The following is a 25,192-nucleotide window of genomic DNA, read 5'->3' as shown; positions in this document are numbered from 1 at the left end:
TAATGAAATCAACATAAAAAACACAATATATACATTATATATCAATATAGATCAATACAGTCTGCAGGGATACAGTCCGCAAGCACACATGATTGTATTTATCATTATGTAAAAAAAAAAAAAAAAAAAAGAATTTTTTTTTTTTTAAATACCGCAGCTACAAAAAGGTTGGGGACCACTGGTCTAGGGTACACTTATTAATTATGAACAATTATACCTATTTGCGATTAATTTTGAGTTAGCTATGAACAAAATGTGATTAATCGCGATTAAGTAATTTAATCCTTTGACAGCCCTAATAAAAATATTTGTAAAGGTGGAGTACTGTAATGTGCATGCCGAGCCAGTAGTTGGCAGCGTAGCCCCAAATGCATTGTTAGTAAAGCTAAACCTGACATATGCAGGCTAGACCCGTGTTTTTCAACCTTTTTTGAGCCAAGGCGCATTTTTTTCATTGAAAAAATGCGGAGGCACACCAATGGCAGAAATCATTAAAAATGAAACTCAGTAGACAATAAAAAGTCGTCGTCGCAATTGTTGGATATGAATTTAAACCATAACCAACCATGGATCACTACAGTATACTGTCACATCATGCCGTGACTTATTTGGAGTTTTTTGGCGTTTTCCCTCGTGTAGTTCTTGTCTTGCGCTCCTATTTTGGTGGCTTTTTCCTGTTGCAGTTTCATGTCTTCCTTTGAGCGCTATTCCCCGCACCTGCTTAGTTTTAGCAATCAAGGATATTTAAGTTGTTGCTAACTTTTTTTGTGTGGACATTGTTGTCACGTCATGTTCGGATGCACTTTGTGGACGCCGTCTCTGCTCCACACGCCGTAAGTTTTTGCTGTCGTCCAGCATTCCGTTTTTGTTTACTTTGTAGCCAGTTCAGATTTAGTTTCGTTCTACGTAGCCATCCCTAAGCTTTAATGCCTTTTTTAGGGGCACTCACCTTTTGTTTATTTTTGGTTTAAGCATTAGATACCTTTTTACCTGCACACTGCCTCCCGCCGTCACCTGCATAATGGGATCACGACAAACCATTGTTCCCGACATCTACAAAGCAACTAGCTACCGGCTTCCACCTACTGATATGGTATGGTATAACATGGTTACTCTGCCGAGCTCTAGACAGCACCAACACTCAACAACAACACATTATTGGCAGATTATAATTACTGGTTTGCAAAAAAATATTTTTAACCCAAATAGGTGAAACTGCATAATCTCCCACGGCACACTGGGTTAGACTATGAAGCATCATAAACCCATATAAAACATTTTAAATAGTTTGCATCATAATTCCGTTACAGTAGATTGTTGAAAGATGTTGCGATACTTACGTCGAGCGTGTCCTCATTTATCACCAGCATTCCCATATTTTTAGTCAGCAGCTTGCAGGAATGTCCTTTGGCAAGAAAAGAAAAACATAACTGTTATTCATGTCCACAACAAATGAGTATTGTAAACAATGATCATTGATATCATAACACGACTCGCTTATTTCCTGGCGCTTTTTAATAGGCTACCGTGTCATGAAATAAACAAATAAATTCAAGACAATTGTTCGATATTCATATTCCCAATTTAAACAAATCATATTTTAATAATTACAAAAAAAACTGTTCAATGATTTGGTGCATTTGCAAACAACTAAAATGATGCACAAAGCAAACTATAACCTGCTAGCCAAGAATGTACAACAATTCTTCTCAACAAAAGAGGAGAAACATAACCTTGGAGAAAAATTGTACTTAAAACATTTGTATGCACGTACAACACTTAAAACCTTAAGCATGTTAGTATGTGGAATTAAATTATGGAATGGATTTAGCAAAGAAGTTAAACAATGTACTAATATGATTCAGTTTAAGAGACTGTTTAAAATACAAGTGTTTACAAAGTACGATGAAGAATAATCATAAATGTCTTGAAATTGTTGAAAATTACAGTCGTGGTCAAAAGTTGACATCCACTTGTAAAGAACATAATGTCATGGCTGTCTTGAGTTTCCAATCATTTCTACAACTCTTATTTTTTTGTGATAGAGTGATTGGAGCACATACTTGTTGGTCACAAAAAACATTCATGAAGTTTGGTTCTTTTATGAATTTATTATGGGTCTACTGAAAATGTGCCCAAATCTGCTGGGTCAAAAGTATACGTACAGCAATGTTAATATTTGCTTACATGTCCCTTGGCAAGTTTCACTGCAATAAGGCGCTTTTGGTAGCCATCCACAAGCTTCTGGTGGAATTTTTCACCACTCCTCTTGACAAAATTGGTGCAGTTGAGCTAAATTTGTTGGTTTTCTGCTATTTTTTTCATATATCCCCTGGAAAAAGGCTGAAATCACCAGACATGGACGATGTTCATTCAGTTGTTTAGTCATTTAAAAGGGCAAGCTCAAACCTAACGCCTGCATCAGATTAAAAATCTGGGGCCGTACTTATCAAGCTTCTTAGAGTGCCATTTTACACTTAAGTCCTGAGAATTTGCGAAATTTAGTCCTACTCTCAAACTTAAGAATAAAAGCTTTTTATCAACGTTCTCAAGTCTAAGAATCACTCCTACTCTCCACGATATTTAAGAGACCTTCAGAGGTGTCTTAAGTGGTTAGGAGTTGCCAGCAGGGGATGGCACTGAGGCGAGAGAGACGTGCGCCAACGTTCAGGGAGCGGAACGATGTCCTGGATTTGTTTGATGACGAGCAGCTGATCAAACGGTATCGTTTAGACAGAGCGGGTATTATTTTTGTCACAGATTTAATACTTTTCGATTCCTTGTTGATTTCTGCATGTGGCTGCAGTGGGTTAGTATATATAGAGCCACCCACACCAGTTTCAAATTAGTTGCCTAATTAATGAATTGGAAAGAAAATGTTATGACAGTAGCGTATGTGTGTGGCCGTGAGGTGAGTGTGTGGGCGATAGAAGAGAGGGAGCGGCAGCGTGAGTGCCGGCGGGGACTAGTTTGTTTTGTATTATTTTGTAGTTTATTGTCAAAATATACACTCCCATTGTCCACTTAAATATTTCCAAGATATTTCTTTATTCTTAGACAACGGATTCCCTTCCGTGATTGGTCATTTCTATGGACACAGAAATGACGTCACCTAAAATTGCGTTTACGGCACATAGTAATGTCGTAATTCAGCTCTGAGTGTGACACTTAAGATTCAGTCCTACACTTCGCTGAAAGTGTGAGTAAGACGCTTGATAACTAACTTTTAAGTGCAGCTTTCAGCGAAGAATTTATTTACTCTTAAGTCAACTCTTAGCAGACTTCTTAGGAGTCATTCTAAGAAGCTTGATAAGTACGGCCCCTGTTCATTTGTCTGCAGTTGAAAAGGTGCGTTCACGCCTTGGAGAGCTGTTGCACCAGGTGGATTGACATGAATCATGGCTCCAACACGAGAGACGTCAATTGGAACAAAGGAGAGGATTGTCTCTGAACGTTATCATTCATCCAGGTCATTCGATCGATGGCAACTGGACTGTTTGGTTTGTCTTAGGCCCCTTCTACACTATATCCCAACTAACCTTATCCTTGTCCACACACAAACAATGTCACCGTTTGAGACCCCCGGCCCCCTCCGTCCGCCGGCGCATTGCGACCTAGTACGCATGTGCGAGAAAAAAATGCGCGCGTCATAGTTACCTCTGACCTGGAAGTGTATTCTTACCCTGTGTTTCAATGTAGACTATTTGACGGCCACAACCACTTCATGGCTTCACAATATTTGTGGAGTACAAAACTAGACGTTGAGTAATCGCTCAACATACATCGCATACAATAACTGATAGTCTGCTTTGCCAGTCCAAATGTATTTGCTGTTTTCCGTAGTCTTCCCTCGTCCATGGGAGCCCGCATTCTCGTTGTCCCCCCTTCGACAAATGGACAAAGTTTTTCGCTGAGTAGAATCACAGCTGACCTGGACATTCGAAACTTCTCTTGCTGTTCCTCTGGCACAACACACTCCTCGACAAACATATCCCACCAGGCCTAATCCAAAACCGTAGCTCAACATTGCTATGTTGCCGTCTGAGATGTGTTGTATCCCAAATAGCTGCAATCGCGCGATTCCTTCTCTTAAGGTATTCATGTGTGATTTCCACAAGCGTCTGTTATGAAGCTGGCTGTGGCGCGTTCTTTCTGACGTCACTTCCTCTCTGAACTCAGTTTGTAAACGATCGACGAGTCCATACAAAGCTACATGTCCCTTGGCAGGATTCATTGCATTAAGGCGATTTTGGTAGCCATCCACAAGCTTCTGGCCTTTAATCCCAGGAACACCAAGCCTACCGTCAAGCATGGTGGTGGTTAGTATTATGCTCTGGGTCTGTTTTGCTGCCAATGGAACTGGTGCTTTACAGAGAGTAAATGGGACAATGAAAAAGGAGGATTACCTCCAAATTCTTCAGGACAACCTAAAATCATCAGCCCGGAGGTTGGGTCTTGGGCGCAGTTGGGTGTTCCAACCGGACAACGACCCCAAACACACGTCAAAAGTGGTAAAGGAATGGCTAAATCAGGCTAGAATTAAGGTTTTAGAATGGCCTTCCCAAAGTCCTGACAATGCTGAAGAAACAAGTCCATGTCAGAAAACCAACAAATTTAGCTGAACTGCACCAATTTTGTCAAGAGGAGTGGTCAAAAATTCAAGCAGAAGCTTGTGGATGGCTACCAAAAGCGCCTTATTGCAGTGAAACTTGCCAAGGGACATGTAAGCAAATATTAACATTGCTGTATGTATACTTTTGACCCAGCTCACATTTTCAGTAGACCCATAATAAATTCCTAAAAGAACCAAACTTCATGAATGTTTTTTGTGACCAACAAGTATGTGCTCCAATCACTCTATCACAAAAAAATAAGAGTTGTAGAAATGATTGGAAACTCAAGACAGCCATGACATTATGTTCTTTACAAGTGTATGTCAACTTTTGACCACGACTGTACCTATCGTAAATAGGTGCAGCATGCGGTGGGATACGTTGTGACCGCAAAAAGATGGCGTATTTCTTCCCGCTTTGGCTCCCTGGAGTTTGAGGCGTCTGCAGTTTATGCTAACTTCAGTGCCCTCTGCGGGTCAAATGTCGCAACACTCTAATTGCTGCAACAGCAGAGGCGGCCTGGAAACGAATATCGTTGTTGCGCATTCCTTTAAGTCCCGCGGGGGCTCTGTTCAGTTCCGTTCGAGAAGATGACAGGCCAGGAATGTAACATTCTGCGGCCGTCAAAGGAGCCCGTAGGTAAACACGGAAACGGGGTCGTCGCAGAGACGTTTGCCACACATTTTTTGTCGTTTTGGACTTAAGAAAACAACGGGCCTGTGCTAGAACCCAGTCCTGTTTGGTTTTCACTCATGTTACCTCTGTATGTTGTTATGTGTAGCCTTATCTGGGTTTCACCAGGTAGAAGGTCTGTGGTGATCCCTTTAAGGACTGACAATTTGTTTCTAGATAGGAGGAAAGTGTGGAAGCCCGCAAATATTCGAGTGGTTAAGCCGCTAGATTGTTGCTTTTTGTGCAGAGACATACTCCTTCTCACCAGCCCATCCCTTCCTTCCGCCGTCTTGCCGGTGACCCTGAGCATCTCTCCGAGCCGGTAGCTCGGAGGGCTCCCCAGAGAGTCATGTTAGGTAACTTGCCCGTTGCGACTTCCCTGTTCAAACAGGAAGCTGACAAGCCTTTGTAAAGCAAACTCATTAGTCATGTCCCGAGACATCGGCTCCGAACCGCTTGCGCCGATGTCCTTTGAAAAGGTGCGGTAGAGAGAGGTGCATTCCTCAAGTGCCGCTTGCTTTAAACCACGGTATCTGCATGTTTGTCTTTGACAAATGCACAGATAATGGCAACCGATTTTTAGTCATGTACAGTAGGGAGGTGGGTTTTTTTTTTAGAACAATTAACATGAATTAACTGTTTAAAGGCCTACTGAAATGAAATGTTCTTATTTAAACGGGGATAGCCGATCCATTCTATGTGTCATACTTGATCATTTCGCGATATTGCCATATTTTTGCAAAAAGGATTTAGTAGAGAACATCGACGATAAAGTTCACAACTTTTGGTCGCTGATCAAAAAAGCCTTGCCTGTACCGGAAGTAGCGTGACGTCACAGGTTGAAAGGCTCCTCACATTTCCCCATTGTTTACACCAGCAGCGAGAGCGATTCGGACCGAGAAAGCGACGATTACCCCATTAATTTGAGCCAGGATGAAAGATTCGTGGATGAGGAAAGTGAGAGTGAAAGATTAGAGTGCAGTGCAGGACGTATCTTTTTTCGCTCTAACCGTAACTTAGGTACAAGCTGGCTCATTGGATTCCACACTCTCTCCTTTTTCTATTGTGGATCACAGATTTGTTTTTTAAACCACCTCGGATACTATATCCTCTTGAAAATGAGAGTCGAGAACGCGAAATGGACATTCACAGTGACTTTTATCTCCACGACAATACATCGGCGAAGCACTTTAGCTACCGAGCTAACGTGATAGCATCGTGCTTAACTGCAGATAGAAACAGAAGAAATAAGCCCCTGACTGGAAGGATAGACAGAAGATCAACAATACTACCAAACCCTGGACCTGTAACTACACGGTTAATGCTGTGCCGCCTGGCGAAGCCTAGCAATGCTGTTGCTAACGACGCCATTGAAGCTAACTTAGCTACGGGACCTCACAGAGCTATGCTAAAAACATTAGCTATCCACCTACGCCAGCCAGCCCTCATCTGCTCATCAACACCCGTGCTCATCTGCGTTCCAGCGATCGACGGCGCGACGAAGGACTTCACCCGATCATAGATGCGGTCGGTGGCTAGCGTCGGATAGCGCGTCTGCTATCCATCTCAAAGTCCTCCTGGTTGTGTTGCTGCAGCCATCCGCTAATACACCGATCCCACCAACAGCTTTCTTCTTTGCAGTCTTCATTGTTCATTAAACAAATTGCAAAAGATTCACCAACACAGATGTCCAGAATACTGTGGAATTTTGCGATGAAAACAGAGCTGTTTGTATTGGGATACAATGTGTTCCGAATACTTCCGCTTCAACCATTGACGTCACGCGCATACGTCATTATACCAAACGTTTTCAACCGGAAGTTTCCCGGGAAATTTAAAATTGCACTTTATAAGTAAACCCGGCCGTATTGGCATGTGTTGCAATGTTAAGATTTCATCATTGATATATAAACTATCAGACTGCGTGGTCGGTAGTAGTGGCTTTCAGTAGGCCTTTATTATATACAGTCATGGTTAAAAGTTTACATACACTTGTAAAGAACATAATGTCATGGCTGTCTTGAGTTTCCAATCATTTCTACAACTCTTATTATTTTGTGATAGAGTGATTGGAGCACATACTTGTTGGTCACAAAAAACATTCATGAAGTTTGGTTCTTTTATGAATTTATTATGACTGCAAAGACAAGATACTTAACGTTCGAACTAAAAAACTTCCGTTATTTTTTGCAAATATTAGCTCATTTGGAATTGGATGCCTGCAACATGTTTCAAAAAGGCTGGCACAAGTGGCAAAAAAAGACTGAGAAAGTTGAGGAATGCTCATCAAACACACAAATACCTTAAGAGAAAGCGATTGCAGCTATTTGGGATACAACACTTCTCAGACGGCAAGAGAACATTCCAATGTCAGCTGTGATTCTACTTAGCGAAAAACTTTGTCCATTTGTCGAAGGAGAGACAACGAGAATGCGGGCTCCCGTGGAAGTGATAAAAAAGGTAGCGTGCGCTTTGTATTACCTGGCCGTCAAGGGAAGACTACGGAAAACATTGAATGCATTTGGACTGGCAAAGCAGACCGTATCAGTTATTGTCCGCCATGTATGTCGCATACTCAACGTCTAGGTCCAGAGTATATAAAGTCACCAAAAAGGAATGGACAATGAAGGCGAAGGCAAAAGAGTGAGGAGAGTCCTGACCAGATATCTAGATCCCTAGATTGATTGATGTAAAATGTTCTTTATCACATTGTTTACGTGTCTAATAAAGACTTGAATAATTTATGATGTCTCAGGTGTGATTCACTACAATAGGGCCCCACAGCACACTGGATTCCAGTTGTTTGAAATACCACAACACTGGATATTGTTCAGATAAGTTCAATTTAAGAAGTTGCACACAAAGCAACACTGGAGGTGACTATGACGTGCGCATTTTCCACGCATGCGTATTAGGTCGCGTTGCGCCGGCTGACGGAGGTGGGTGGCATTGTTGTGTGTGGACACGGATAAGGTTAGGTGTAGAGATGCCGATAAATGCTTTAAAATGTAATATCGGAAATTATCGGTATAGTTTTTTTTAATATCAGTATGGTGTTTTTAATTTTTATTTTTTTTATTAAATCAGCATAAAAAACACAAGATACACTTACAATTAGTGCACCAACCCAAAAAACCTCCCTCCCCTATTTACACTCATTCACACAAAAGGGTTGTTTCTTTCTGTTATTAATATTCTGCTTCCTACATTATATATCAATACAGTCTGCAAGGGATACAGTCCGTAAGCACACTAATAGTACCAACCTTTAACAGTAACAAAACAAGACCAAAAAAATCACATTTTAAATGCACTACATACTATACATTACCTTTTGCACTATATTAATTTCTATTATGTGTTGTCAACTTTGTACTTTTTTACACTACCGTTCAAAAGTTTGGGGTCACCCAAACAATTTAGTGGAATAGCCTTCATTTCTAAGAACAAGAATAGACTGTCGAGTTTCAGATGAAAGTTCTCTTTTTCTGGCCATTTTGAGCGTTTAATTGACCCCACAAATGTGATGCTCCAGAAACTCAATCTGCTCAAAGGAAGGTCAGTTTTGTAGCTTCTGTAACGAGCTAAACTGTTTTCAGATGTGTGAACATGATTGCACGAGGGTTTTCTAATCATCAATTAGCCTCCTGAGCCAATGAGCAAACACATTGTACCATTAGAACACTGGAGTGATAGTTGCTGGAAATGGGCCTCTATACACCTATGTAGATATTGCACCAAAAACCAGACATTTGCAGCTAGAATAGTCATTTACCACATTAGCAATGTATAGAGTGTATTTCTTTAAAGTTAAGACTAGTTTAAAGTTATCTTCATTGAAAAGTACAGTGCTTTTCCTTCAAAAATAAGGACATTTCAATGTGACCCCAAACTTTTGAACGGTAGTGTATCTTTTGGTATAAAAAAGTTATAATTGTTTTTACAGTTTTCTTTTTCTACTTTTTCAATGCTAAAAATAACTTCAGATCTATTGAAATAAAAAGATACCTTTTTATAGTTTTCTTTTTTTTTAAACCTTTTTAATGCTAAAAACAACTTCAGTTCTATCGATTGATATTAAAAAAGTTGTAATTTTTATAGTTTTTTTTATGTTTTATGGACTTTTTAAAATAAACTTTAATGGACTTTTTTTTAATAAACTTTATTTTTTTATTTTTTTAATGGGAAATGGCAAAATATGCAATATTTAAAAAAAAAGAAAAAAAGAAGCAGAGTAGAATAAATCTTTTATTTTTTTTATTTTTTTTACTTTAACGCTAAAAACAACTCCAGATCTATCAATTGGTATAAAAAGTTACCTTTTTATAGTTTTATGTTTTTTACTTATTTAATGCTAAAAACAACTTCAGATCTATCTACTTATATAAAAAAAAAGTGGTATTTTTTTTTATTTTTAACTTTTTTTTAATAAACTTTTTTTTATTATTATTTTTTTTAAATGGGAAAATGCAAAATATGCAATATTTCCCCCCCCAAAAATGTAGCAGAGTAGAATATTTGGGGAACGTTGATTTGACTGGCACGTTGTGTAAATGGTAAATAAAAACAGAATACAATGTTTTGCAAATCCTTTTCAACTTATATTCAATTGAATAGACTGCAAAGACAAGATACTTAACGTTCGAACTAAAAAACGTCCGTTATTTTTTGCAAATATTAGCTCATTTGGAATTGGATGCCTGCAACATGTCTCAAAAAAGCTGGCACAAGTGGCAAAAAAGACTGAGAAAGTTGAGGAATGCTCATCAAACACTTATGTTCAAATATTTTGGTGTGTGACATGTTTAACATTTCTCTGACCAACACCTTGCGTGCGATACCATTACAATTATTTTCATAGTGCTTGAAATATATGAATTCTTGTTGATGTAGACTTAAAAAAAAACTGCAAAAACACACAAATGGAGTGAGGTTCCCCATGTTGGACAAATTAGTGCATCGATATGTGTGGAATATTTGTGATTTTTGTCGTTGTTGGACTGAGCATCGTCGGTCTGAATGAAGCAAGAACAAGGAGGATTTGTCTGTTTTGGTACAGTTGGCGGGATATGAAGTTGGTTACTGTAGCTTGTGTGTTGTCGTTCTAGAAGGCAGTTAAAATGTTGTTTTCTTGTAAGATTACTGCTACTTTCATAGAAAACTGCACATTTAACCAAGACTTTTCTCATCCCTGAGCTTGCCTCCTCGTCACCGGTGCTACTTTTCCATAAATCCTGACAGCGGGCACTTTGCTGCCACTGAGGTCTGGCTCTGACCTGTCCTAGCGTTCCGTACTTTGGACCAACGGGTGCTGGGAGCATGTCCCAGAACAAACAGCGCAGCGAGCCAGCCACTCCGATGCATTCAAACCCACTCTTGTACGCTTCGGCGCGACAGTGCCAGATGAGCGCCGCCCTCAAATAATGGCGGGTATTTACGGCGGCAGGTTGAATCAAAAAAAAAAAAAAAACGCCGTTGAGTTGAGTCAACACAGCTGGCTCCGGCGTGATTTACGTCGGAGTGGCGTTTGGGTGGTACGAGTGAGGCAAGCGCAAGCCTGGAGCGATCACGTTTCAGTCTGGAAAAATTATAAAAATGAAAGTCAATATTTTTGACGCGAACGAAGCAAAAGTGGAGCCGGCGTGTGGGCACAAAGGGCTGATTGAGAGCGCTGCACTGAAGGTATGGCCACTCCAGGTATCCTTTTTCCTGCCATCTTGTTTTTCAGGCCCCAAATGTTCTGCGAGAGTCAGTCATTTGCACTTCTAACACATTCTGTGAGGCCAAAAAGGCCCCGAGGGGAGGCAGACACGACTGCCTGTGTACATATGCATGTTATTTACTTCATGTCAGGAAGGGGGGGGGGGCTCACATAGCTTGTCTTTTTACTTTCAACCTTGGAAAGATTTTAATATCAGGTTTAACACGTGTGCCATAACGGAGCTTCAAGTCTTTACGTAAGAACCACAGTTTGGTCGGCGCGGTACGGCTTGGGAGGCACGTCACCTCACATTAGGACTTCAATGTATTGCACCTTCTTAAAGGTCCCATTTAATAATATTTTTCAGCATTTTTTTTTTTGTCCTGTCCAGCTTCTCAGGCAAATCATATTATTAATGTAGATGCCACTATCTGCTGTACAAATGTACTTTAAAAAAAAAAAAAAAAGGGAAGTGTGGGATACTTCTCTTGTTGCCTTATTTGTATTTGACTTTATTAAATGTACAAACCCCGTTTCCATATGAGTTGGGAAATTGTGTTAGATGTAAATATAAACGGAATACAATGATTTGCAAATCCTTTTCAACCCATATTCAGTTGAATATGCTACAAAGACAACATATTTGATGTTCAAACTCATAAACTTTATTTTTTTTTTGCAAATAATCATTAACTTAGAATTTCATGGCTGCAACACGTGCCAAAGTAGTTGGGAAAGGGCATGTTCACCACTGTGTTACATGGCCTTTCCTTTTAACAACACTCAGTAAACATTTTTGAAGCTTCTCAGGTGGAATTCTTTCCCATTCTTGCTTGATGTACAGCTTAAGTTGTTCAACAGTCCGGGGGTCTCCGTTGTGCTATTTTAGGCTTCATAATGCGCCACACATTTTCAACGGGAGACAGGTCTGGACTACAGGCAGGCCAGTCTAGTACCCGCACTCTTTTACTATGAAGCCACGTTGATGTAACACATGGCTTGGCATTGTCTTGCTGAAATAAGCAGGGGCGTCCATGGTAACGTTGCCTGTATGTACCTTTCAGCATTAATGGTGCCTTCACAGATGTGTAAGTTACCCATGTCTTGGGCACTAATACACCCCCATACCATCACAGATGCTGGCTTTTCAACTTTGCGCCTAGAACAATCCGGATGGTTCTTTTCCTCTTTGGTCCGGAGGACACGACATCCACAGTTTCCAAAAACAATTTGAAATGTGGACTCGTCAGACCACAGAACACTTTTCCACTTTGCATCAGTCCATCTTAGATGAGCTCAGGCCCAGCGAAGCCGACGGCGTTTCTGGGTGTTGTTGATAAACGGTTTTCGCCTTGCATAGGAGAGTTTTAACTTGCACTTACAGATGTAGCGACCAACTGTAGTTACTGACAGTGGGTTTCTGAAGTGTTCCTGAGCCCATGTGGTGATATCCTTTACACATTGATGTCGCTTGTTGATGCAGTACAGCCTGAGGGATCGAAGGTCACTGGCTTAGCTGCTTACGTGCAGTGATTTCTCCAGATTTTCTGAACCCTTTGATGATATTACGGACCGTAAATGGTGAAATCCCTAAATTCCTTGCAATAGCTGGTTGAGAAATGTTGTTCTTAAACTGTTCAACAATTTGCTCAGGCATTTGTTGACAAAGTGGTGACCCTCGCCCCATCCTTGTTTGTGAATGACTGAGCATTTCATGGAAGCTGCTTTTATACCCAATCATGGCACCCACCTGTTCCCAATGTGCCTGTTCACCTGTGGGATGTTCCAAATAAGTGTTTGATGAGCATTCCTCAACTTTATCAGTATTTATTGCCACCTTTCCCAACTTCTTTGGCACGTGTTGCTGGCGTCAAATTCTAAAGTTAATGATTATTTGCAAAAAAAAAAAATGTATCAGTTTGAACATCAAATATGTTGTCTTTGTAGCATATTCAACTGAATATGGGTTGAAAATGATTTGCAAATCATTGTATTCCGTTTATATTTACATCTAACACAATTTCCCAACTCATATGGAAACGGGGTTTGTATTTATATCATTATTTGGTGCAGCCGGGCCGGGTGCAGGAGGTCGGACGTTTTTTTTTCCACGGGACACATTTCCGGTGTTGATGTTTCCGGATGAGGAGATGCTGCTCCGTTATTGATTGAAGTAAAGTGTAAATGTCATTAAAACAGTTCTCTCCATCTTTTGACACTTCTTCCACTCCCGTCCTTGCACGCTACACCGCTACAACAAAGATGACGGGGAGGAGACGCTGCCGAAGGTGAGCCACGTAAATAAGACCCGCCCACAAAACGGGCGCATCCGGAAGCGACTGTCAGAAAGCGGCTTGAAGATGATCTGTAAAACATCATCTATGCAACATTCTGACCAAAGAACCACCATCACATGTTATGTAGACCAATAATAACATGACTCCTTCAATGCGCCTTATAATCCGATGCGCCTTATATGATCGAAAATAGACTATTTATCGGCAGTGCGCCTTATAATCCGGTGCGCCCTATGGTCCGGAAAATACGGTATATCCAAGAAAGCTCGAGTGCACTTTATCCAATTATCATGTATCCTCCTGCATCCTGAGCAGTGGACATTTGTGTTTGTCTTTTTTTTGTAAAACAGGGCTAATTATTTTTTTTTAAACAGAAAGTTCACAGCAAAGGACGCTGATTCTCGTAGGGATGCACACGATAACGCTGCACTTATCTAACGTAACAGCTGCCACATATCACGTATAACAACATAGCAGTGTTAGGAGGACACCATCGCTAGCAACATTAGCATGTCTACATTAAACAACAGTTGTAAAAATACACTCACTTTTTAACAGCAACAACATGCTAGGTTAATCTATCACTGAAGGAAAACAAACATATGTCGCTGATAGTTGGTGAGGTTTGGGCTTTCTAATAAGATGTGTAGCGAAGCCCGTTTTTGTTTTGTTTTTTTAACATCGGATGGGCTTATCTGGCTAGGTGTGTGTCACAGGCAATATCAAAAAAGCAGGTTTCCCCTCCTTTTCAAAGCCTTTGAGCCTCTCTTACTTTGAAATTTCAGAAAAACAACAACCAACTATACCTGAGTAAAATCTCCCATGTTTGGTGTAGAGATGTCCGATAATGTCTTTTTTGCCGATATCCGATATTGTCCAACTCTTAATTACCGATACCGATATATACAGTCGTGGAATTAACACATTATTATGCCTAATTTTGTTGTGATGCCCCGCTGGATGCATTAAACAATGTAACAAGGTTTTCCAAAATAAATCAACTCAAGTTATGGGAAAAAAAATGCCAACATGGCACTGCCGTATTTATTATTGAAGTCACAAAGTGCATTATTTTTTTTTTAACATGCCTCAAAACAGCAGCTTGGAATTTGGGACATGCTCTCCCTGAGAGAGCATGAGGAGGTTGAGGTGGGCGGGCGGGGTTGTATATTGTAGCGTCCCGGAAGAGTTAGTGCTGCAAGGGGTTCTGGGTATTTGTTCTGTTGTGTTACGGTGCGGATGTTCTCCCGAAATGGGTTTGTCATTCTTGTTTGGTGTGGGTTCACAGTGTGGCGCATATTTGTAACAGTGTTAAAGTTGCTTATACATCCGCCCTCAGTGTGACCTGTATGGCTGTTGACTAAGTATGGCCTGCATTCACTTGTGTGTGTGAAAAGCCGTAGATATTATGTAATTGGGCCGGCACGCAAAGGCAGTGCCTTTAAGGTTTATTGGCGCTCTGTACTTCTCCCTACGTCCGTGTACACAGCGGCGTTTTAAAAAGTCATAAATTTTATTTTGAAACCGATATCGATCATTTTAAAACAGATACGGATAATTTCCGATATTACATTTTAAAGCATTTATCGGCCGATATTATCGGACATCTCTAGTTTGGTGTCATTAAGCAACCTCAAGGGTAACATCTTACTGTTAAAACATCATTAAAAAGATTGTATGGTAGGGACCTTGAATGTCATTCAAGTGTAAAAAGAAGTTAACCACTGATAACCTTAAAAACTAGAAAAGACCTCCGCCAGGCCATAACTCTCAGTATTAAGGAATCATTTGAATAAATACTGAATCTCTTGCTTCTTATCCTATTTTTGATATTTCCTGAAAGTTGAAAGGAAAATTTGCCCGTAAATTTTTGAGCTATTCACAGCGGAATGAAAGAAACGGAGAGAAGCCTGTTGTCAGTCATTCACTCTATTTGTCTCTGTGGGTGGAGGCGGGACCGCTAGCATACACACACAGAAGTTGAGGCTGGTAAACACGTAAATAAAAACGTAATAAAAATTATCGGATCAGACCTCAAATGCAATGACGTGTCCCTTATCCCATATAAGCCATTTCCTTAAAGTTAGATGACGATCCACTCATAACTGTTTGGTCTTTTTATAGCGGAATGAAAGAAACTAACTACAAAACCCAAAACCAGTGAAGTTGGCACGTTGTGTAAATGGTAAATAAAAACAGAATACAATGATTTGCAAATCCTTTTCAACTTATATTCAATTGAATAGACTGCAAAGACAAGATATTTAACGTTCAAACTGGAAAACTTTGTTGTTTTTTTGCAAATATTAGCTCATTTGGAATTTGATGCCCTGCAACATGTTTCAAAAAAGCTAGCACAAGTGGCAAAAAAGACTGAGAAAGTTGGGTAATGCTCATCAAACACTTATTTGGAACATCCCACAGGTGAACAGGCTCATTGGGAACAGGTGGGTGCCATGATTGGGTATAAAAGCAGCTTCCATGAAATGCTCAGTCATTCACAAACAAGGATGGGGCGAGGGTCACCACTTCGATTGTCGAACAGTTTAAGAACAACATTTCTCAACGAGCTATTGCAAGGAATTTAGGGATTTCACCATCTGCGGTCCGTAATATCATCAAAAGGTTCAGATAATCTGGAGAAATCACAGCAAGGCCGAAAACCAACATTAAATGCCTGTGACCGACATCAGTGTGTAAAGGATATCACCACATGGGCTCAGGAACACTTCAGAAACCCACTGTCAGTAACTACAGTTGGTCGCTACATCTGTAAGTGCACGTTAAAACTCTACTATGCAAAGCGAAAGCCATTTATCAACAACACCCAAAAACGCCGCCGGCTTCGCTGGGCCCGAGCTCATCTAAGATGAACTGATGCAAAGTGGAAAAGTGTTCTGTGGTCTGACGAGTCCACATTTCAAATTGTTTATGGAAACTGTGGACGTCGTGTCCTCCGGGACAAAGAGGAAGAGAACCATCCGGATTGTTCTAGGCGCAAAGTTGAAAAGCCAGCATCTGTGATGGTATGGGGGTGTATTAGTGCCCAAGACATGGGTAACTTACACTTCTGTGAAGGCACCATTAATGCTGAAAGGTACATACAGGTTTTGGAGCAACATATGTTGCCATCCAAGCAACGTTATCATGGACGCCCCTGCTTATTTCAGCAAGACAATGCCAAGCCACGTGTTACAACAACGTGGCTTCATAGTAAAAGAGTGCGGGTACTAGACTGGCTTGTCTGTAGTCCAGACCTGTCTCCCATTGAAAATGTGTGGCGCCCGGACTGTTGAACAACTTAAGCTGTACATTAAGCAAGAATGGGAAAGAATTCCACCTGAGAAGCTTCAAAAATTGGTCTCCTCAGTTCCCAAACGTTTACTGAGTGTTGTTAAAAGGAAAGGCCATTTTGGCAATGTGTTGCTGCCATTAAATTCTAAGTTAATGATTATTTGCACAAAAAAAAAAGGTTTTTTTTTTGCAGTCTATTCAATTGAATATAATTTGAAAAGGATTTGCAAATCATTGTATTCTGTTTTTATTGATGAATTTCACAACGTGCCAACTTCACTGGTTTTGTGTTTTGTAGCTCCCTGGCATCCTTACCAATGTTGATAGCCGTCTCTTGCTTGTCCCCGGTCAGGATCCAGATCTTGATGTCAGCCTTCATCAGAGTCTCTATGGTTTCGGGCACCTTATCTTGGAGCTTGTCCTCGATGGCGGTGGCCCCCAACAACTGCAGGTTCTACAACAAGAAAAAAGAAGGTATAAGTCAATTAGATCTGATCAGTCCTTGTCGTAGCTGAGGGCTCTTTTTGCCTTTTTGGGAGTGTTATTAGGAGAAAAAGAGATCACTTGGATCAGGATTTCAGCCCCCCAGTCAGGGTGGGACCATGGCCTAGCACATAAAACAAGATGAATTAGTCTTATCAGTTTCGGTGGGTCAAGTTATCCAGGCCATAAGGAGGGTCTTTAGCTTTGTAAGCACGCTTATGTAATGAGAGTTCCGGGGGTCAGCAACACTGAACATTAGTAACGGCACGCCATATTTAACCTATAACTTTGATTATGTTTACATTGTTTGCTATTTAGCAGAATTAGGCCAACTGCAATTACAGTAACTACAATTACTCAACTGGTTTTGTTGCAAAATATGCCATTTTCTAACATGTCACAACGTCATCCTCGGTTCAGATCCCACATCAGGGCAAGGAAAAACTCAACCCAATGGGACAATGAGAAACCTTGGAGAGGACCGCAGATGTGGGGGGGACCCACAGGGGGACCGGTGCAATGGACAACGTGTGGATCTAGCATAATAGTGAGAGAGTCCAGTCCATAGTGGATCTAACATAATAGTGAGAGTCCAGTCCATAGTGGATCTAACATAATAGTGTGAGAGTCCAGGCCATTGTGGATGTAACATAATAGTGAGAGTTCAGTCCATAGTGGATCTAACATAATAGTGTGAGAGTCCAGTCCATAGTGGATCTAACATAATAGTGAGAGTTCAGTCCATAGTGGATCTAACATAATAGTGTGAGAGTCCAGGCCATTGTGGATCTAGCATAATAGTGTGAGAGTCCAGTCCATAGTGGATCTAACATAATAGTGTGAGAGTCCAGGCCATTGTGGATGTAACATAATAGTGAGAGTTCAGTCCATAGTGGATCTAACATAATAGTGAGAGTCCAGTCCATAGTGGATCTAAGATAATAGTGAGAGTCCAGTCCATAGTGGATCTAACATAATAGTGAGAGTCCAGTCCATAGTGGATCTAACATAATAGTGAGAGTCCAGTCCATAGTGGATCTAACATAATAGTGAGAGAGTCCAGTCCATAGTGGATCTAACATAATAGTGTGAGAGTCCAGGCCATTGTGGATGTAACATAATAGTGAGAGTTCAGTCCATAGTGGATCTAACATAATAGTGTGAGAGTCCAGGCCATTGTGGATGTAACATAATAGTGAGAGTTCAGTCCATAGTGGATCTAGCATAATAGTGTGAGAGTCCAGTCCATAGTGGATCTAACATAATAGTGTGAGAGTCCAGTCCATAGTGGATCTAACATAATAGTGTGAGAGTCCAGTCCATAGTGGATCTAACATAATAGTGTGAGAGTCCAGTCCATAGTGGATCTAACATAATAGTGAGAGTCCAGTCCATAGTGGATCTAACATAATAGTGTGAGAGTCCAGTCCATAGTGGATCTAACATAATAGCGAGAGTCCAGTCCATAGTGGATCTAACATAATAGTGTGAGAGTCCAGTCCATAGTGGATCTAGCATAATAGTGTGAGAGTACAGTCCATAGTGGATCTAACATAATAGTGAGAGTCCAGTCCATAGTGGATCTAACATAATAGTGAGAGTCCAGTCCATAGTGGATCTAACATAATAGTGTGAGAGTCCAGTCCATAGTGGATCTAACATAATAGTGAGAGAGTCCAGTCCATAGTGGATCTAACATAATAGTGTGAGAGTCCAGTCCATAGTGGATCTAACATAATAGTGAGAGTCCAGTCCATAGTGGATCTAACATAATAGTGTGAGAGTCCAGTCCATAGTGGATCTAACATAATAGTGTGAGAGTCCAGTCCATAGTGGATCTAACATAATAGTGTGAGAGTCCAGTCCATAGTGGATCTAACACAATAGTGAGAGTCCAGTCCATAGTGGATCTAACATAATAGAGAGAGTCCAGTCCATAGTGGATCTAACATAATAGTGTGAGAGTCCAGTCCATAGTGGATCTAACATAATAGTGTGAGAGTCCAGTCCATAGTGGATCTAACATAATAGTGAGAGTTCAGCCCATAGTGGATCTAACATAATAGTGTGAGAGTCCAGTCCATAGTGGATCTAACATAATAGTGTGAGAGTCCAGTCCATAGTGGATCTAACATAATAGTGATAGAGTCCAGTCCATAGTGGATCCAACACAATAGTGAGAGTCCAGTCCATAGTGGATCTAACATAATAGTGAGAGTCCAGTCCATAGTGGATCTAACATAATAGTGTGAGAGTCCAGTCCATAGTGGATCCAACACAATAGTGAGAGTCCAGTCCATAGTGGATCTAACACAATAGTGAGAGTCCAGTCCATAGTGGATCTAACATAATAGTGAGAGTCCAGTCCATAGTGGATCTAACATAATAGTGAGAGTCCAGTCCATAGTGGATCTAACATAATAGTGAGAGTCCAGTCCATAGTGGATCTAACATAATAGTGAGAGTCCAGTCCATAGTGGATCCAACACAATAGTGAGAGTCCAGTCCATAGTGGATCTAGCATAATAGTGTGAGAGTCCAGTCCATAGTGGATCTAACATAATAGTGAGAGTCCAGTCCATAGTGGATCCAACATAATAGTGAGAGTCCAGTCCATAGTAGATCTAACATAATAGTGAGAGTCCAGTCCATTGTGGATCTAACATAATAGTGTGAGAGTCCAGTCCATAGTGGATCTAACATAATAGTGTGAGAGTCCAGTCCATAGTGGATCTAACATAATAGCGAGAGTCCAGTCCATAGTGGATCTAACATAATAGTGAGAGTCCAGTCCATAGTGGATCTAACATAATAGCGAGAGTCCAGTCCATAGTGGATCTAACATAATAGTGAGAGTCCAGTCCATAGTGGATCTAAGATAATAGTGAGAGTCCAGTCCATAGTGGATCTAACATAATAGTGAGAGTCCAGTCCATAGTGGATCTAACATAATAGTGAGAGTCCAGTCCATAGTGGATCTAACATAATAGTGAGAGTCCAGTCCATAGTGGATCTAACATAATAGTGAGAGTCCAGTCCATAGTGGACCTAACATAATAGTGAGAGAGTCCAGTCCATAGTGGACCTAACATAATAGTGAGAGAGTCCAGTCCATAGTGGATCTAACATAATAGTGAGAGTCCAGTCCATAGTGGATCTAACATAATAGTGTGAGAGTCCAGTCCATAGTGGATCTAACATAATAATAGTGAGAGTCCAGTCCATAGTGGGCCAGCAGACATGGACTTGTTTCATCACATGGACAAAGATAAGACCTTCTGGAGGAAAGTTCTGTGGTCAGATGAAACAAAAATGTAGCTGTTTGGCCACAATACCCAGTAATATGTTTGGAGGAGAAAAGGTGAGTCCTTTAATCCCAGGAAAACCATACCTACTGCCAAGCATGGTGGTGGTAGTATTATGCTCTGGGCCTGTTTTGCTGCCAATGGAACTGGTGCTTTACAGAGAGTAAATGGGACAATGAAAAATTATTCAGGATAACCTAAAATCATTAGCCCAGATTTTGGGTTTTGGCCACAATTGGGTGTTCCAACAGGACAATGACCCCAAACACACATCAAAAGTGGTAAAGGAATGGCTAAGTCAGGCTAGAATTAAGGTTTTAGAATGGCCTTCCCAAAGTCCTGACGTGTGGACAATGCTGAAGAAACAAGTCCATGTCAGAAAACCAACACATTTAGCTGAACTGCACCAATTTTGAGGAGTGCTCAAAAATCACTATCACAAAAAAATAAGAGCTGTAGAAATGATTAAAAACTCAAGACAGCCATGACATTATGTCCTTCACGACTGTGTACAGAAAGTTTTGTACAACGTGCAATGGTACATCCATCCATTTTCTACCGCTTGTCCCTTTTGGGGTAGCAGGGGGTGCTGGAGCCTATCTCAGCTGCATTCGGGCGGAAGGCGGTGTACACCCTGGACAAGTCGCCACCTCATCACAGGGCCAACACACATAGACAGACAACATTCACACTCACATTCACACACTAGGGCCAATTTAGTGTTGCCAATCAACCTATCATAATATTACTAATTGTAATAATTCTAATAAATCCAGACAACATGTTAAACAGCACTAAATGAATGATATCAGACACTGTACCTTGCACACACCACATTCCTAAACTGGCTCGTATCGGTACATTGTTGGAGTTCCTTGCTTAAGCCCTTCCATAATTTTGCTCCACATACTGATATGATGAACGTTGTCAGTATTGTGCGGGCATAGCTACAGACGTTTTTAATTAAGTTTTCCCTGAGGCAGCATTTCTCGCTCTCGTTAAAGAAAAGTTTTCCCTGTACTGTATTATTATTATCATGTGACCATAGTGCATATAGACACGAAAATGTGGTTTTCGAACTATGGAGCAAGGTTGACACAGATTAATTTGGACTTGGAAAACATTGTTAGCTAATCCGCTAGAATTAATTGCAATTTATTGGATTTACATTAGATTGTGAGGGCACCGTGGTTATTATTCAATAATACTACGTTGATGCATTAGAGGGCCCCTCTTATGCTCACGACATTGGCACTAAATTCATCAAATCCAATCAAACTTTATTTATGAAGCGCTTTTTATTAGGGATGTCCGATAATATCGGACTGAAGATATTATCGGCCGATAAATACTTTAAAATGTAATATCGGAAATTATCGGTATCGGTTTCAAAAAGTAAAAGTTATGACTCTTTAAAGTAGGAAGAAGTACAGAGCGCCAATAAACCAGTCACATAATATCTACGGCTTTTCACACACTCACGAGTGAATGCAAGGCATACTTGGTCAACAGCCATACAGGTCACACTGAGGGTAGCCGTATAAACAACTTTAACGCTGTTACAAATATGCGCCACACTGTGAACCCACACCAAACAAGAATGACAAACACATTTCGGGAGAACATCCGCACCGTAACACAACATAAACACAACAGAACAAATACCCAGAACCCCTTGCAGCACTAACTCTTCCGGGACGCTACAATATACACCCCCCCACATACACACCTCAACCTCCTAATGCTCTCTCAGGGAGAGCATGTCCCAAATTCCAAGCTGCTGTTTTGAGGCATGTTAAAAAAAATAATGCATTTGTGACTTCTTTTTCTTTTTTTCTTTTTTTTAATGAATTAATTAATCAATCAACAAAACAATACACAACAATACCACAACAATGCAATACAATTCCAAAACCAAACCCGTCCCAGCAACACTAAGAACTACAATAAACAGAGCAATTGAGAGCAATTTAGGACACACACATGACACGCAACAATCCAAATGTAGTGAAACAAAAATGAACGTTATCAACAACCGCATCAACATTAATAACAATTTCAAAATAGCAGTGATTAAAAATTTAAAAATCCCTCATTGATATTATCATTAAAAACATTAATAAAAAATAATAAAAATTAGAAATGAACAACAGTGTCACAGTGGCCACTGTGACACTTTGTGACTTCAATAATAAATATGGCAGTGCCATGTTGGCATTTTTTTCCATAACTTGAGTTGATTTATTTTGGAAAACCTTGTTACATTGTTTAATGCATCCAGCGGGGCATCACAACAAAATTAGGCATAATAATGTGTTAATTCCACGACTGTATATATCGGTATCGGTTGATATCGGTATCGGTAATTAAGAGTTGGACAATATCGGAATATTGGCAAAAAAGCCATTATCGGACATCTTTACTTTTAAGGGAAATATTAAATGAGTAAAGTTTATTAAAAATATATCAAACAAACTGTAAAATCTGCTCCCTTGGATCGGAGTGCGAGCTACTTTTCTCGTCGTCTTTCGTAAAATCTAGCACTTTTCTGCCCTTCTTGATTACCTATCCAGGAACTCCGAAGAAGCATTTCACCTTTTCGCGATTTAAAAAGCTTCGTACAAAAAATTTAAATATAATAAAATATTAAAATATAAACAGATATTTATATATATTTTTTTATTTCTGATTATTATTATTATTAATGTATTATTGATTATTTTCTTGTTTATTTAATTGATGTATTTGTAGATAGTACTTTGTCTTTTTTGCGGTTTCCTTTTTTTTTGTGGGGGGGGGTGCTATGGTTGGGATATAAAATGGTAAATAAATGGTAAATGGGTTGTACTTGTATAGCGCTTTTCTACCTTTTTAAGGAACTCAAAGCGCTTAGACACTATTTCCACATTCACCCATTCACACACACACATTCACAGATATAAACAAACAATATTTTGACATTTAGGGCAGACAACAGATATATGATGTATGTGAATATGATGTAATGGATAGGAATGTCTGATGCTGGATGTCAATAAAAAAAAATAAATAAAAAGAAAATAAAAAGCTTCGTACAGCCAAAAAACAACGCAATAGGGCATTTTTCTTCGCGAAAGGTTAAATGGTGCCTCGTACCTATTGAGAACAGACCTAGCTTGACCACCACGCATATTTAATGAGTGTGACGTCATTTAAATCCAAGCAACAAAACGATTCGAAGGTGTAAAATAATATCAGATTTGGCTTTTTTGGTTGTTGTTTTTTTGTGTTGTTCCGATGCAAACTAAAGAAATAAACATGTGAATACCAAAGCATTTGTAATTTCAACAATTTTCTGGGAGAAGTGGTGCATTCTCTGGCAACAAATGCATGGGTAGCCAATATTTTTGGCCATGGCTGTAGTTAGCTCTCAAAAAAGTAGTTCCTCTGTGTTAGCGCCTATAATAATATCGCTAATACCTGGTAGGCATTCAGGTGGCGACATGTACGAGGGGTATTGTTGGCGGTTATTGGGTTTTAGGTTTGCAATAGGAGCCCCGTCAGCTTCAGTGTTAGCCACCTGGTGCTTGTTGTGTACTACAAACTAGAATGTAATGCATACAAAGAGGAAAGCATGTTCTTCTTCTACTTTATGAATGATGGGCTACATTAAAAAAGGTCCCCTTTAATGAATGTTGAGGATGTGTGCAAGTGCTGGATGATGACTCAATGGCGCCGCCCTGTGGCTTTTTCATGTACTGTATGATAAACTAGTGTACTGCACATACAGTCGTGGTCAAAAGTTGACATCCACTTGTAAAGAACATAATGTCATGGCTGTCTTGAGTTTCCAATCATTTCTACAACTCTTATTTTTTTGTGATAGAGTGATTGGAGCACATACTTGTTGGTCACAAAAAAACATTCATGAAGTTTGGTTCTTTTATGAATTTATTATGGGTCTACTGAAAGTGTGAGCAAATGTGCTGGGTCAAAAGTATACATACAGCAATGTTAATATTTGCTTACATGTCCCTTGGCAAGTTTCACTGCAATAATCCACTTTTTGGTAGCCATCCACAAGCTCCTGCTTGAATTTTTGAGCACTCCTCTTGACAAAATTGGTGCAGTTCAGTTAAATGTGTTGGTTTTCTGACATGGACTTGTTTCTTCAGCATTGTCCACACGTTTAAGTCAGGACTTTTTCTAAAACCTTAATTCTAGCCTGATTTAGCCATCGCTTTACCACTTTTGATGTGTGTTTGGAGTCATTGTCCTGTTGGAACACCCAAATGCGCCCAAGACCCAACCTCCGGGCTGATGATTTTAGGTTGTCCTGAAGAATTTGGAGGTAATCCTCCTTTTTCATTGTCCCATTTACTCTCTGTAAAGCACCAGTTCCATTGGCAGCAAAACAGGCCCAGATCATAATCAATCAATCAATCAATGTATTTTTCTGACTATAAGTCGCACCGGCCAAAATGCACAATAAAGAAGGAAAAAAACATATATACGTCGCACTGGAGTATAAGTTGCATTTTTTGGGGAAATGTATTTGATAAAAGCCAACACCAGGAATAGACATTTGAAAGGCAATTTAAAATAAATAAAGAATAGTGAACAACAGGCTGAATAAGTGTACGTTATATGAGGCATAAATAACCAACTGAGAACGTGCCTGGTATGTTAATGTAACATATTATGGTAAGAGTCATTCAAATAACTATAACATATAGAACATGCTATACGTTTACCAAACAATCTGTCACTCCTAATCGCTAAATCCCATGAAAGCTTCCTATCCGGTGTCGCCTCTGGTATGTCCTTTCTCTCTGCTGCATACTTCAC

General features: G+C 40.1%; 1 protein-coding gene and 1 long non-coding RNA gene across 7 annotated transcripts in view; one reads left to right on the top strand and one right to left on the bottom strand.

Annotated features, from left to right (window-relative positions):
* The window catches only part of LOC133645013 (phospholipid-transporting ATPase IA-like), a 427,043-nt gene that overhangs the window by 164,474 nt on the left and 237,377 nt on the right, over positions 1 to 25,192 (bottom strand). For all 6 annotated transcript variants that reach the window (XM_062039795.1, XM_062039796.1, XM_062039797.1 and 3 more), the window contains 2 exons: positions 16,893 to 17,031; positions 1,341 to 1,405 (listed from right to left, as the gene is read on the bottom strand). In XM_062039795.1, coding sequence (XP_061895779.1) covers positions 1,341 to 1,405; positions 16,893 to 17,031 — 204 coding nt within the window. The remainder of the gene's footprint in view (positions 1 to 1,340; positions 1,406 to 16,892; positions 17,032 to 25,192) is intronic.
* The window catches only part of LOC133645015 (uncharacterized), a 28,713-nt gene continuing 14,204 nt past the window's right edge, over positions 10,684 to 25,192 (top strand). The window contains exons 1-2 of the long non-coding RNA XR_009824869.1: positions 10,684 to 10,967; positions 16,930 to 17,051. This is a non-coding gene — a long non-coding RNA (uncharacterized LOC133645015). The remainder of the gene's footprint in view (positions 10,968 to 16,929; positions 17,052 to 25,192) is intronic.

Source organism: Entelurus aequoreus, linkage group LG28 (genome assembly GCF_033978785.1).
Source record: "Entelurus aequoreus isolate RoL-2023_Sb linkage group LG28, RoL_Eaeq_v1.1, whole genome shotgun sequence".
In the NCBI taxonomy this organism is placed as follows: Eukaryota; Metazoa; Chordata; class Actinopteri; order Syngnathiformes; family Syngnathidae; genus Entelurus; species Entelurus aequoreus.
The sequence above is the reverse complement of the archived record's forward strand: the minus strand, read 5'-3'. Positions and strand labels throughout refer to the sequence as shown.